The 15040-nt window shown below is 54.1% G+C and overlaps 1 protein-coding gene across 2 annotated transcripts; it reads right to left on the reverse strand.

The window, feature by feature from the left end:
* Nucleotides 1–10748: 10748 nt before the first annotated feature.
* On the reverse strand, nt 10749–14703 carry LOC148648608 (uncharacterized). 2 transcript variants are annotated; one of them, XM_088607113.1, is made up of 3 exons: nt 13728–14703; nt 12521–12577; nt 10749–12175 (listed from the first exon to the last, which is right to left on the reverse strand). In XM_088607113.1, exons 1-3 carry the CDS (start codon nt 13753–13755, stop codon nt 11316–11318), a joined length of 945 nt encoding a protein of 314 aa, XP_088463239.1. In that variant the 5' UTR covers nt 13756–14703; the 3' UTR covers nt 10749–11315. The 2 variants fall into 2 exon arrangements, with proteins under 2 accessions (XP_088463239.1, XP_088463240.1); XM_088607114.1 differs by having other exon boundaries at nt 10749–12133; nt 13728–14695.
* Between the last annotated feature and the right edge of the window lie 337 nt (nt 14704–15040).

Here is a 15040-nt window from a genome sequence, read left to right on the forward strand (position 1 = left end):
CCAATCCGAGGCCCAGCACTTCCAGCCTCAAACCCAGCATGCCCAGCACCTCCAGCTTGGCAGTGCGAGGTCCATCCCTAGCCAGCAGTCCAACAACCCCACCAGAGGTGCAGCACCCCAAAACAGCGGCCCAGCTGCCTAACAAGAGACCCAGCACCTCTATCCACTGGACCAACACCCCACGCAGTGTCCCAGCATCTCCAAGCAGAGACGTCACTCGCTTAGAAAGAGATCCAACAACGCCAACCAGAGGTCCAAGCTCCCCAGTCATAAAGCCAACATCTCTGACAAAAGGACCTATTTCTCCAACTAGAAACCCACCGTCCCCCATCAGGGGCTCAACACTCCTAACAAGAGGTCCATCCCCAGCAACCAGAAGCCCAGGAGCCCCAAGCAAGGGACCCGAAACCTACAACCAGGAAGGCAGCACCTTACACAGGAAGCCCGTGTTTTCTTCACAGATTTCCAGCAACTCCAAGCAGGAGACTGGTGGCTCCTTCAACACCCGCCAGAGGCTGAGCTCCACTGAGCAGAGGCCCAGCCCTGCCAACCCGGACCCCGGCCGGACATCCAACAGCTTCCGTCGGAGGATTACATCTCTGCTGGATGCCCACCAGAGGCTGAGCTCCACTGAGCAGAGGTCCAACACCTCCCGCCAGACCCCCAGCCAGACATCTGACAGCCTCCGTCAGAGGATTAGATCTCTGCTGGATGCCCACCAGAGGTCCAGGACCCCTGACAAGAGATAAAACCTTCGGACCAGGCTCCGGGCCCTCATCCAGATGTCCAGCCATCATGACCACAATTCCAGCTCCCCTGAGAGGACGGTCCACCCGTCCCGGTCCCTGGACAGTCAGTGCTTAGTATCAGAGATCAGAGCTCAGCACGGACGTGTCATCTCCTCCATATCAAGAACTGGCAGTTCCTGCTGTGAAAGCACGAAAAGTCATCCGTGATGGTCCTGGAACCCGTCCGGGTCTTTAGGTGAGGAGTCCCAGGTCAGATCTGAGCCGAGCAGCGTGCACCTGAAGCTCCTGTTGGCAGTGTGAAAAAGAGCTCTATTCTTCGTCTTCGTGACATCGCGCGGATCTGTATGCATCTCTCCTAGTCTGATGCCGAAAGGCGATTGTCAACCTTTTCCGAGGCTGGTTGTTGGAATGCAATCATGTTTTCACAGCGAACCAGATCTTAAGCTACTGGGCGCTCAGAGCTCAGCGGCTCAGATTTTAACATCAGCGCGTGAGCACCTTTCACCTGTTCTCATCTTCCTCGCACTGGCTTCCTGCGATGAAGGAAATCCCTGGACAGGTGACTTCCTGCTCCCTCTCTTCCCAACGGCTGGCTCTGAGCACCCGGAGATCCTGGGATCTGGGGGTTCCTCTTCTCCCAGCCCCCACCTGTCTGATCCTGCCAGTCAGTGAACCAGCACTTTCAAATCAGGGAAAAAAAACTATTTTTTATACAGCCGATTTGAATTTTATCTGCTTTTCTGTATCACTCGAAAACCTGTCCCGTTTGGTGGACTGTTTGATAGCAAGGCATAATATTTGATATTTCATGAAAAATAAAAAATAAAGTATTTTGTTTTTAGTCTCCTGTGAATCTCTTTTTTTATTGTGAGCACATGGTCCTGCCTCTGGGGGGGCATGACTCACACAGCACATAACCCCTCCCCCCCTTGGAGGAGTCTACCCTCATGAACCCCTAAAATGAAACCGGGGGGCAGCAGCAGGGCCTCTGTACTGCACAGAGTACAGAGGGGGACTACAGCCCCCCCCATCAGCGGAGCCACGGACACCAGACAGTGGATATCAAGATGGGCCCGGGTCCGGCCATTGTCCAGACCCCCAGCAGAAGACCCCATGACAGCTGACTGAGGGCGATTAGGCCAGGAGGTGTGGGCTGTCCTGCCGATGACTCACAGGAAGGGAGGTGCAGTTTTCAATTCAATTCAAGTTTTGTTTTCACCATACCATTTTGTTTTCACTCTCTAGCAAAGGACCTGCCAGAGACGGCTCATGACTCATCGAGTCACATCGCACCCGACCTCAGGCCCGCCCGATCACGGGAACCACACCCCCACGGGCCAGGGCGCCAATTTCAAACAGGCTGCGGCTGGATCGGCTCATTGTCTCGTACCAATTAAAGAAGACTACACTTACAGCTTTTATTTGCGTTAGCCAAGACCTGAGAACGTCCACTACCGGGTAAGTTTGCTTCTCTAAATGTCTGCAGTTCATTAATTAAGTTCCTTTCCTGCTTTGTTCAAGTATACGAGGTTTGTGTCCCCTGTTAGTATCTTTACTGAGTGCACTGTTCTTATCTCCAACCTCTTACTGTTACTCTACCGTTGCTTTACTCATTAGTAAGGTGCTACCCTTTAAAATAACACAGTAGAAATGTACATGAACAGCAATAATATCGCTGTTGAATATGAACGTAACTTGCAGATGGAAGAGATTCAATTCTTCTTTATTGTAACTAAATCTGATGAGAAGCAGGAGGATGGGGGGGTCTAACACATGTGATTTGTTCTTGGGATAACAATGGGACAAAGGGAATAAAAAGGAGATCCAGGTTCCTGAGACGGCTGGGAAGTCCAGAGTGGAACAGGTGGACTACGTATGCGACTCGAGTTAAAAAAAAAGCAAGAGGAATATTTTAGCGCGTGTTAAACTGGGCCGTTAATTTTCACTTACATGTTGTACGGGTGTTATCCGTGTTAGAGCTGCACTGCCTTATCCGACTCAGCGCGTTGTGCTGGAGGGGCTGGGGGGCTGGTTTTTTTACTTCTGGGCCAGAACTGACTGCGGTTATTGAGACAGTTGATCACCCTCAGTATGCTTTAAGCTACTGTTCAAAAACAGAACTTTTTTTCCCCACCCGCGATCTGGTCATCGTAACAGAGCTATTTTTGGAGATGTGAGAGAGTGCTATTGTACTTGGCGGTAGAGCAGGAAGCGCTCACACTGCCAGTTTACCATCTGGGCTACAGCCAGAGCGAAGCCCGCCACAGGAGGCCAGCAGGGGGAGGGGCTGCTGTGCGATTGGCTCATCCATATTACCTGACAGGCAGCGCCTGAGGAAGCTGACAGCTTATCAAGAATACCACAATGTCCCCCAGCTCCTACCGGGCAAGTGCATGAGCTTCCAGCACAAGCCCTGACAGAGCAGATCGGCTCATTGAAATATGCTACACTACATAATAAAGCGGGTTATTCATCAGCAGAGACGCATTTTAATTCAAATTTCCTAGGGCACTTTGACTAGAACAATAAAACTGAGCCGTATGCAATTTAGTAGTTTGGAACACTCAAATAGTTCAAGCAAACACCAGCTCCTCCTGTATGTTGCAGTGAAGATTCTCAATCTCAGCGATGCAATCAGAGGACTTCACTGCCACTCTTCCAAGAGCTATTTGACCGAAGAGCAAGTGTGCCGATCTGTCAAATCTTTAGAAACTCGGGTGTGGATGCTCCTTGTCCCACAGGAAAGCCAGTGGGCAGTAGTGGCGTCACCCATTTCAATATCAGGCCGAGAGCCTGACTTGTTCAGGGCTCTCTGCGCAGGTTGAAATGGCAGGCGCGTGGCTGTTTCCCAGCCTGGAGATGGATGGGCTGGCTCACCTGGGGAAGGAGCAGCTGAGGCAGGTGTTCCGGGGCAGGAAGAGCGAGATCGCCTCCATCCAGGACCCCTTCCTGCTGCTCAGCGACCTGAGGGACAACGACATCATCCCAGAGGGCAGTTACAAGGTACGGAGGCAGGGAGCAGCGAGCAGCCAGCCAGCCCCTGGGCTGTCAGGGCCAGTGGAGCAAGGCTCGGCTCTGCTCCAGTAGTGTCCTCTACCAGAGTAGCAATGCACTGTGACAGCACAGGCAATCCAGGAAAAATCACATTAACACAAATGACTGCAATATGGGGGTGCATCTTAATTAACAACTCTTTGCTTTAACGTGCATTTATGGGGGGGGGTCTCTGGTGGCACGCTTAGTCCCATTTTGGTGGCAAGACAACCCTCTGCTGAGTCCAACACTGTAGGGTCATCAGCCACTAGTCCTTCTGATCCCTTGGTCTTCAGTTGCAGAGCCGACTCAATCAGCAGTGAAACACTGAACAAGCTGGTAAGAGGAGGGAACTAGAGGACCCAGCCCTGGCTGGTGGATGCTGCTCAATTCACACCTGCACTTCATCCCTAGAGGCTTCAATCCCAAGGGCCTCAGACACAGGCAGAGGGTGTTAGGGTTTCCAAAGCATTCTCCCCTCTCCTGTCCAGGGGAAATCCAGGAGGTCCCTCCTGGACAAGTCTGTACAGCTCTTGATCCTTGTTCTCCTCCGGCTGGGGCTCTCGTGCAGGAGCTGCTGGGCCTGCCGCTGAAGGAGCGGGTCGAGGGGATGTACAAGCTGCTGGAGCGGCTGGAGAGGAAGACTCCGGAGAGGATCCCCGCCTTCATGCAAACCCTGCTGAAGGAGCACATCCGGAAAAGCAGCCCGGAGCTGCAGGCCCTGCACCTGCAGCTGCGGGAGGGTACGTCCCCCACAGGAGACCGGGAGACGGGTCCTCTTCAGGGAACTACAGCACCCGTTCCTCACCGCCTCCGACACCCACACAGCCTCCACGGGGGAGAACTCTTCCCTAGTGGGTCACTTCGATTCATTTTTTAAGGTTTTCTTTTTCCAAAAACGTTGAGCTGTAGAAGACATAGGACTCTGTGATCAGGAGGAGTTATCAGAGATCACAGCTGGTACAGCTGATGACGGCTCACAGGTGGTGCTCCCCATCTTGCTGTGGGAAGCCACAAAGGACTATGAAAAGCGCTGCCCTGACCAGGGGATTCCCCAGCGTTATCGCATGTAGAAACATACCATGGTAAAGCACAGAATGACTGATCTTCTGCTGTTTCAGACAATATTTATATTTAAGCATATATTTACTAGTTTCTTGCTTGAAAGACAATTAAACAAGAAATACAAAGTCAGCATCCCCCCCAAAACAACAACAAAAAAAAACCCACAACTGACCCATGACCACTACTGCCCTGCAAACCCTTCTTATACCAAAACCTTAACTGCATCCATGTGACAATGTCAATTCCTAAAACCTTGACCAATTAACCAATAACTGTAGGATTCACCTCTAGTGTGGCTTGTTGGCTTGTTTAGAGGTACATTAGAGGCCCCACAGTGACCTCTAGTGGCAGGTCCGCTGTAATTTCACCCCTTTCATTAGCTGACCTGTCGCAATACTTTCACACAACCTATCGTGCTCCACAGGTACCCCTCAACCTTCGGGCCTGAGGAACCCAGAGTCACCCTCTTACCACAAGATCGTTGTGCCGGTGGAGTGTGGCCACAAACGAGGGCTTTTCTACGCGGACAAGCTGCAGGAAGGTAGGATCCAGCTGTGGTCTGGGAACTGGAGGCCGAACGGAGCTGGGGGTCACCGGGGGTCACTGTGTGTGCGTGTGTCTCTGCTGCAGGTGAGCCGTGCATCTTCGCCGGTGGGAGGTGGCTCAGCCCCCCGCAGTTCGAAGTGCTCGGGGGGAAGGGCAAGGCCAAGAGCTGGAAGAGGAGCATCTTCTGTCGGAGGGTCCCTCTGGGTGAGCTGCTGCAGGTAAGGCGGGAGAGAAGACAGCACGTCAGCTCTTCTTGTGCTCTCAGGGGCTGGAAGGTCCCAGGACTCACCCCGCGGCCCCACAGAGACACACGACACAACGCGCTGTTCCTCCGTTGCCTCTCGCTTGACCGAGGCTGTCTGACCACTTTCAGGGGGACCCGCCCGCCGGCGCCGGCGCCGCCCCAGAGCGGATGGCCACGCGGTCCCAGAGCCGGGTGAGTCCGCCGGACCTGCTGCCGGGACGCGGGGGTGTAGGCAGGCGGAGGGTGTTGGAATGGGCCTGGACCGGCCCAGTGCAGCTGCCGGTGTCTCTCCAGCTCTGCACCCCACCTTCTATCCCATTCCCTCTCCACCCTCCTTACCCCTCATGTAGATTACTCACTCGAATTACTCTCGCCTTTTGGGGTCCTTGCCTTTTGGGGGTCCTCGGCAAGATCTTGGAAAGGGGCCCCCCCAGATCCCGACCTGCACAGACCCCCCTGTTATCAGCTCCCAGCTCCACCATATTTCCCTCTTTGTACAACTAGAAAATGTCTTCACCAGCTTCCAAGACTAGTAATAAATACGATACATGAAGCACACATTTTACAAGGACAAATCTTAACATTGAAGTGATTAAATAGGAACAAGAAAAACAGTTAACCGAAAATGTGAATTGTCTTTTTTCTCATGATTTTCCTTTCTCCAAGGATATGAACTTTCGGACATCCACGGCGAAGAAAAGAAAGAGATCCCACTCTCCGCAGGGTGTGAGTATAAACACACACAGGCTGCCTGCAGGCAAGGGAACACACTGTCCCAGACACACACACCTGACACACACACCTGACACAGACACTCCACACTCCTGACACACACACCTGACACACAGTCCACACTGCTGACACACACACTCCACACTCCTGACACACACACTCCACACACCGGACACACACACTGTCTACACACCTGACGCCCTGGGCACAGTCTTGACACCCTGTCCACAGCAGGATCTCCAGCTCCATCAGTCTGTTCCATCCAGTTCACAGGAACTTCAAGCCGACGAGATACCCAGTGAATGTAATGAATAGGACTGAGGTAGCACAACACATGCCTCAGGACGCCCTGCAGTCATGTACCTTACCAGTATTCACTGGGCACCAGCACGCTCTGTAACAGACTGGAGAGCCTGCAAAGTGTCCACTGACGTGTGTCCTCTGTGTAACTGCTGTCTTTCAGGGAAGTACTGAGCTGCCCAGTCAGTCCCAGAGCGACAGTTCAGGTTTGTGTCAGTACCTGTCAGCCTGCCTCTCCTTCTATATTTTCAGCGAGCTCTGGAAGTGCCTTTGAGAATTCTCTGCAGTGAAAGGCGCAATAAAAGAATAAAATGTATTCATTGATTGATTGATGGAGGGATGGATGGATGGATGATTGGGTGGATGGACAGATTGATAGACTGATTGATCGATTGGGTGGATGGACAGATTGATAGACTGACTGGCTGATTGATTGATCGAGTGATGGATGGATGGATTGATTGATGAGAGAGGAGAGTAAACCCCTGTATCTGTCCTGTGTGTCACAGACTCGGAGGACAGTGACCTCGACTGGCGGGAGGACAAGGACAGGAAGGAAGAGGAAGACTCCGAGCAGAGCAGCTCTTCCTCGTCGGAATTGGAATGGGAGGGGGAGGGGGGGAAGGAAAGGGAGAGGGAATGGAATGTGTCTGCCCTCTCCAAAGTCCTGGCGGTGAGCTGTGGATCAGCCACTGGGAAACTCCACAAGGAGCGCTTTGCCAATGGTGGGTGGCTCTTCAGGAATTCTCAGACCTAAATAACGTTTATCTCACCTCGTGTATCAGCGTGTGTCTCCCAGACTACCATCTGCCTGACAGGAACACAGAGAGTCCAGTTCAGCCCAGTGAGGTCTATTTCCATTCTTACTGATCCCTCCAGTGTGGAACTGACCCAATTACCAGCTTAATTAGTCCTAAATAAACCCTGAAAAACCAGCTTCCTCCTAGGAAAGGGTACCCCAGGTGTGACAGACTGCTGTTCACTTTCGCCGACAGAGTTCCGGGGCAGGTGCATCAGGATGCCCGACAAGTGGTGCACCCCGCTGGAGTTCTACAGGACGGGGATGGGGGACGGCGCCAGCGACACCAGCTGGGCACGAGAGATCCGGCACGACGGAAAGCCCCTGGCGTCTCTCATCGAGGTGGAGTTCAGCGCCGTACCTGCCCTGCGGCTTCCTCCTGACAGCAGGCAGGGGAGGGCCGCTTGGCCTTCAGGCTGCGAGGGGGGCATGCTTTCTGTATGACTTCTGCCGGAAAACTGCAGCTGTGTGCTGAACTGGGCTCTCCGTGGTTCTTTCAGAAAGGCGTGCTGGAGACCCACGAGGAGGACTGTGCGTGCCCAAAGTGTGTCAGCAGCTCCCAGACTGGGGTACTCTGCCTCCGACACAATTATTCTAAAACACCGTAGCCCTGTACCTCCGCCCCCTGTCTCATCTGGCCGGACTGGAGCTGTGTTATACAAATTAGAAGCACATTCACATTAGACTGTTTCAAACCTTTTTCTTTTTAAAATGAACACTGTAATTCATCTTTCTGGGGACGAGGTCCACACAGCAGCTTTGCTCACTGAAGTTAAGAGCCCCTGGTTGGCCGCTGAGTCCCAGCCGCTGCAGAGACAGAAGGGGCGTGTCTTGCAGCCCCGCTGGAGGTGAGACCTGAGCCCGATGTCTTCCTGTGCATCGACTCTGCAGACGCAGGCCCACAAGTCCCAGGAGGACAACGACGACCAGTGCCAGGCCTGCGGGCTGGGGGGCGACCTGCTGTGCTGTGATGGGTGCCCGCGGTCCTTCCACAGAGACTGCCACCTGCCGCCCGTCACCGTGCCCAGCGACCCAGAGTAAGAGCCACAGACAGCCTGAGGACTTTCCTCTCTGTTCTCACTTAAAACACAGCAGTGCAATTCAAGACTTCCTCTCAGACGATGTCGTACCTTCTAGGATGTTATTGGAATACCTTCAATGATGTCATTGAATAATATTCCCACCCTGCCCCCCCACACCCTCGTGAAGATTTGAGATAATGACAATAAAATGCTATTTAGCTCGAAAGATGTGCATCTTTCTGAACTCAAATGAAGTGCATTGGGTATTTTCTGGGAAATTCTGGGAAACCGGAATTCAGTGTTGTGCTATGTGTTGTTTTTTCAGGGCCAAGTGGATCTGCACACTCTGTGAGCCACCCAAGACCCAGAAGCCCCTCCGTAGCTTCCAAAGTGAGACTGCAGTGCTGCGGTTGAGGATGGAAGAACATCGCGCGGTAAGGGTCTCCCCACTCTGTGCTCTGCTATTCTGCCTGGCCTTTCAGTAACAGTCGCCCTGCTCTGTGCTCTGCTATTCTACCTGGCCTTATGGTAAACGTCTCCCCACTCTGTGCTCTGTTACTTTGACTGGTTTTTAAGTAAAGGTCTCCCCCACTCTGTGCTCTGCTACTCTGCCTGGCCTTAAAGTAAGGGTTTCCATAACTCTGTGCTCTGCTGTTTACTAGTTTGCTGTTTACTAGTTTGCTAGTTTACTAGGCTCCTGTTTCTGCAGAAAGACAGACAGTACTATTGTTCGGCTTCTGACCTGGGTCATTGTTTTTACCATTTTTTTCAGAAATGCCTGTATCTCCTCCTCACGCTGTACTGCCACGAAAACAGCGGACACTTCAGTAAAAATCCCTGCAGTGTAAGTAGCGTTACTACGTCAAGTACAGTACTGGCCCAGAGGTCTGGAATTGAAGACTCCATTCTTCATTGCTTGTGCAGCAATGAAAGGAAACATTTAAATAATCAGATAGATTATGAAAATTAATTTCATGATGACAAGTTTTCAAAACGCTACAAATGAGTTGTATTAATAAAATGCATCTTTCTTTATGTCATACTACGTTCAAGAGCAATACCCTCATTATAATTTATAATGTCTGTGAAATCATTCCATGGTCAAGTCAGAGTTACATGGTAGAAGTGAGGTCTGATCATCAGAAGGCCCAGTGCAGGTGACTGGGATCAGTTCTTTGACAAGGGAGCAGATCTGGGACTGCTTTCGGGATGCTGTGTTTGTGATCAAGCCTGCCTCTGCCCTAGCTTGAGAAGTACTGTGACATCATCAAGCACCCCAAGTGGCTGGACCAGGTCAAGAAGGGGCTCCTGCAGCAGAAGTACCAGCAGGTGGGCCAGTTCGTCCAGGATGTCCGGCTCATCTTCCAGAACTGTGCCCAGTACAACAAGGTGAGAACCTGGGAAGGTCTAGAGTTCTTCTTCCCTGAGCAAAACAACACTCTGGAACTAATGGGGATGTCCACACAAGCTCTGAGGCTGCTGTTCTATAAACATTGACACTGAGTTCTAGTGCAGTGTCTCTATAGTAGCAGCTAGTAAAGATTTCATGAATGGGGGTGTACTGGGAGGAGTTGGGGTTCTTTAGCTAATACAAAGTCCCAGAGTGACTGGGGATCTCTGTGACACTGACTGACACAAGGCTTGGAGTGTCTCTACAATATGAACACGTGAAGGGTTCCAGAACATCAGAGTATATCTCAGAGTAAATATGAACTAGCACAGAGTTCTGAAGCAAGGCAGGGGGGAGTGATAATTAGTACGAAGTTGTGTCTAAGATATTAACTAGTACAGAGCAAGACACCTCTGCTATCCTGCTCCTCTGCTGGGGGCTTTGGGGGAGGGTATTGCCTGATTCAACTGATGTTTGTCCCGTCTGGCCTGCAGGACAATAAGGCATACAGAATCATGGGAAGAGAGCTCCAGGGGATCTTCGAGTCTAAACTGAGAGACGTGTTTCCCATCTGGTGCCGAGAGAGGAAATGCAGTTAAACTCTTGTCTCTGTCCGACAGGTGCACTGATAAGTTGCACGCTGAATAGCACACTTGATCCACTTTCCTTTCATTTATCCTGTGTGTCAGTTTTGCTTGTACTCTTGTCACTTTTTCATGTCAGTGTGTGCTGTTCCACCAGTGTCAGAGACTCTCATCCGCTTCAATAAAACAAGCTGTTTCAGCCAAACGAGTCTGAAATGCTTCACGTGATAAAGAACAAGAGAGATCAATTAACAAAATCAGACCACAGACGTAAACAGCAACAATACGTTACATACATTTTACTTCTAATCAAGCAATACACTACACTTATAATCAGTTTGCAAAGAACTCAAATTGCTGGCAGGTTGAAATATGGAAATAAGACAGTTTATAAAAATACAACTTTACACCTGTTTGAAAATCATCAGCAGGGTCTGAGTCCTTGACAGACCCAAGAAGAGAGTTCCAGGACTCAGGGTTTATGGAGCAGAGGGCATGCAGATGAGGAGTGAGACAGGTGCCGCAGCAGATCCCTGAGGGACGTCAGAGGTAGCAGAGTTGACACCAGCCTTAATTCCCCCCTGCTGGTACAGACCGGTGTACTTAGGCTACTTCCGAGTCTACCACTCTACCACTAGAGTCCTCTCCTGCCCTCGAGCTCAGGAGTCCCGCCGGCATCAGAACAGCTTCCAGAGGCGACGCCCCTCCTGCGCCTACGCCCTGCCTGCATCACGGTGGAGTGTCAGGGCAGCCTGGCCGCCCCGCCTCGTTCTCCCCACCCCCCCCCCGCCGAACCAACCGGCCATTCCAGTCTGGGGCCGAACCCCCCCGCCTGCGAGAGCCGATTCCCGTCAGAAGGGACTCCTCAGGACGTCGCACAGACGGGACAGCCCCCGCTCGACGAAGTCCAGAGCGGCGACCACCGGCCCCGGCAGCATCCTCCGGGCGAGCTCGCGGGCGTCCAGCACCCACTGCAGGCCCCTCAGGTACAGGCTGTACAGCTCGGCCTCCTCCCGGGCCTCCCTCCTCTCCCGCCTCCAGAGCTCCCGGATCTCCCTCCGCTGCTGCTCCCCCCGGAGCCTCCGGCGCAGCCGGTCCTCCTGCCGGCGGATCTCCGCGCCCCGCTCCCGCAGGACGAGCTCGGCGGCGTGCCGGATCAGCGCCTCCGCCTGCCGGTCCAGCTCGTCCGCGTAGAAGCCGCCGCAGGTCCGCGCCAGCATGGCCTGCACCGCCTCCGCGAGCTCCTGCGCCCGGGCGAAGCAGCCCCGGCTCCCGGACAGGACGTGCCAACAGCAGCCGGAGTCCCGGACCAGCCGCCGGAGATTCCCCGGCCCCTCCTCCTCCTCCTCCTCCTCCTCGTCGCTGGAGAGGAGCAGCATGGTGCGGAACCGGAGGTCCTGGCCGAACGTCTCGGTGACCAGCCGCAGGGTGTCCCTGTCCCCGGGCGCGGCCTGTCCCGGGGCCAGCGGGATGAAGACCGCGTGGGGACGGGAGCGCGGCACGGCCCTCAGCGTCTCCGCCGCCCGCTCCCCGGGCTCGGGGGGCGGGCCGTGGACCGCGGCGCCCACGCGCAGCGCCAGCTCCCTCGCGCCCGGGAGCGTGTTGGGCACCGAGAGCCACGCGGGCCCCCCCCTGCCCAGTAGCACGATCCGCAGGACGGGGTCAGGCCCTGGGGGACAGCGAGGGGGGTCAGTGCCCTTCCTGGGCGAGTCTGCTCTGGACAGATCAAAATCAGTTTCGCTGCTACAGGCAGGAGAGCTATCACTCTAACTGCCCCTCAGCCCCAGTCTGGACATCACTAACTGCCCCTCAGCCCCAGCTGGACATCACTAACTGCCCCCAGCCCCAGTTAGACATCACTCTGTGCTTCTGTCCTAGCCTGGACTCCCTTCCCTCTACCCCTGTGTGGAGACCCCCAAATAACTGTACCTCTAACCCACTGTGGAGACCCCCAAAATAACTGATGCTCTACCCCAGCGTGAAGACCCCACTAATTGCCCCCCTACTGCAAGGTGAAGACCCCGCGAATCCCCCTCTGCCCCTGTACCCTACTCACGGTCTGGGGGAAGATCCAGGCCGTCCCTCCTCCTCTGCAGCTCATCCTCAGCGTCCCCTGGTGGATCAGAGGAGAAGACTTACTCCCCCAGACAGAGGCAGCCACAGAAGATCAGCCTTCCTCCCTCCACACAGGCCCCCAGCTGTTAGAAAGCTCTTTCACTGCCGCGCCAGGGACACGGGCCTCGGAAACACACCACACTCACAGCAGGCTGCGGGTCCGAGGAGGCAAAATTCATTTCCTTAATTGCATAAACGCATTTCTGCCGGGATGCAGCAGGTGAAATTTGATATTTGATACGAGATGAGCGTCTGCTATCATTCTGGAAGAGGATTAAGAGGAAATTGCCAGTTGGCCACATTCGCGTACTGATCTGCCTCCTGAGTGCGTCTGGGAGCAATAAGCGCTCCTTCACGGCCCGAAACTCTCACCGCAACACAACACTGCTGGTTTCTCATCCCCGCCCTCATCAGCCTCATCAGGCCCATACACTCATTTCCTCAGGGGAGGAACCCTCTCTGACGGCGGACAGACACCCCGGCTCTGACGAAAACGCTGCTGGGGAAGTTGTTTTTACTTCGCTAGAAGATGGTTTCGTTTTCCACACCGATCGCGTCGGTTTGTTCCTGATACTCTCGTTTGGAGCCCCAGACCCGTCCTTGATCTGGGATTAGGGTTATCACCACCAGATTATTTCAACTTCATAAAACCGACTCGCTCCAGACAGGATATTTTGTTTCTGTCCCATAAAACAGAGAACCCGCCGTCAATCGCCAACACTCCGTCTTCACCCACATTTATTAAGAATCATTATATCTGATGCATCGCAATAATCTAGGTAAAAATACACATAAAAATGTCCGTAAAACTCCATACGTGTACTAATACACTTTACAGGTCCATGTAGTGGTGCTTTGCCTGACTTAAGTGGAAACTTTAAACAGGAAATGTTTAATTGCGAAACCAAAAGTTTAAAACTAAGAAGGTAACGGCTTTTTGCAGACGAATAACCCATCCGAACGAGATTTTTACAGGTTCTTTGCGAAAATACGTCCTCATTATGTCTGGAAATTTTCTCGGGCCGATCGCGAACGTTTCCGACTTCGAGACCCGAGCTGCCTGGGTGTTTGAATCGGTCCCGGTTCCTCATCACCTGACGACGTCACACATTAAACATCCCCCCCCACACAGCCTTGGGGTCACTCACAGCGCTCCAGCGGCCCCCCGGTGTCCATGCCGTGTCCGTGGCCCGAGTAACGGTGCTGGTGTGCAGGGAGCCCGCCGGAGCCAGGAGCTGAGTGCGCCGCTTACAGCCAGCGCAGTGCCCGGAAATCTTCCAAATCCCCCCCAAAATACCCCGAACTTCGTCTGGCCTCTCAGCTCGCGAACACCGCCGCCGCAGCGCGTCACACCGCCCTCGGAGCTGAAACGGGGCCGCGCGTCAGCTCGGGGTCGCGCACCGCCACACGTGTAACGGGCTCGGGAGCAGAGGGAGAGGGAGAAGAGGAGGAGGCTTGTTTGGCGACGGGGGGTCATTCGCTAAAAATACCTAACAAAGCGTCGTGCGCCGGCGAACTGGAAACGCGGAGGAAGGGATCGGTCAGGATGAGCCCGTTTCCGCCACACGGGGTGCGGTGGGGGGGAGGCGACCTCGGCCCTCCTGGTGGGGACAGGTGTGCGACGGGGCAGGGGGCAGGGGGGGCGGACCTTGTGGACGGGTTGGCTGATGGAGGTGACACCCCGAAACACGAAGGCGCCGTATCTCGGGAACGAAAACGGCTCCGACGCTCCGTACAGCTGCGCCCACCGGCACAACCGCAGCGCTTGACTGACTGTTCGTGCTGTTTGTAAGGGGGGGGGTTCGAGTCTGAGTGTCGGCTCTGAAGACGTCGCTGGGCCGAGGGGCTCAGGGGTGGCTACAGTGCACCAGGAGAAGCAAGGGGGAGTAGCGTTGTGGCCGCAGGACACGGATGCGCTGTCCCACTGGGAAGTGCCGTTCGGGATCGCGGATGGGGCGCCTTGTGTTTTTTTTAGAAATTGTGTTCCAGAAAGTCTTCAGAAGCCAGAATTACCCTCAAGCTTGGATCGCAGCATCCACCAAGCTCACCGTGATGGACTGAGCTCTCTTTAGAGGCTTTCCGTTCACTTGCAGATGAATGGGCTTGTCACACATCTCCCCCAGATCTCCATTCACCTCTCCTGTGCCCAGTCTCACCCGTGTCCTCTCACACCTGTGCCCAGTCTCACCTGCTGTGCCTAGTCTCACCCATGTCCACTCTCACCTGTGCCCAGTCTCACCTGTGCCCAGTCTCACCCATGTCCACTCTCACCTGTGCCCAGTCTCACCCGTGCCCACTCTCACCTGTGCCCAGTCTCACCTGTGCCCAGTCTCACCCGTGCCCACTCTCACCTGTGCCCACTCTCACCTGTGCCCAGTCTCACCTGTGTCCACTCTCACCTGTGCCCAGTCTCACCTGTGTCCACTCTCACCTGTGCCCAGTCTCACCTGTGCCCTCTCTC

Source organism: Lepisosteus platostomus, chromosome 14 (assembly GCF_059453375.1).
Source record: "Lepisosteus platostomus isolate fLepPlt1 chromosome 14, fLepPlt1.hap1, whole genome shotgun sequence".
NCBI lineage: Eukaryota > Metazoa > Chordata > Actinopteri > Semionotiformes > Lepisosteidae > Lepisosteus > Lepisosteus platostomus.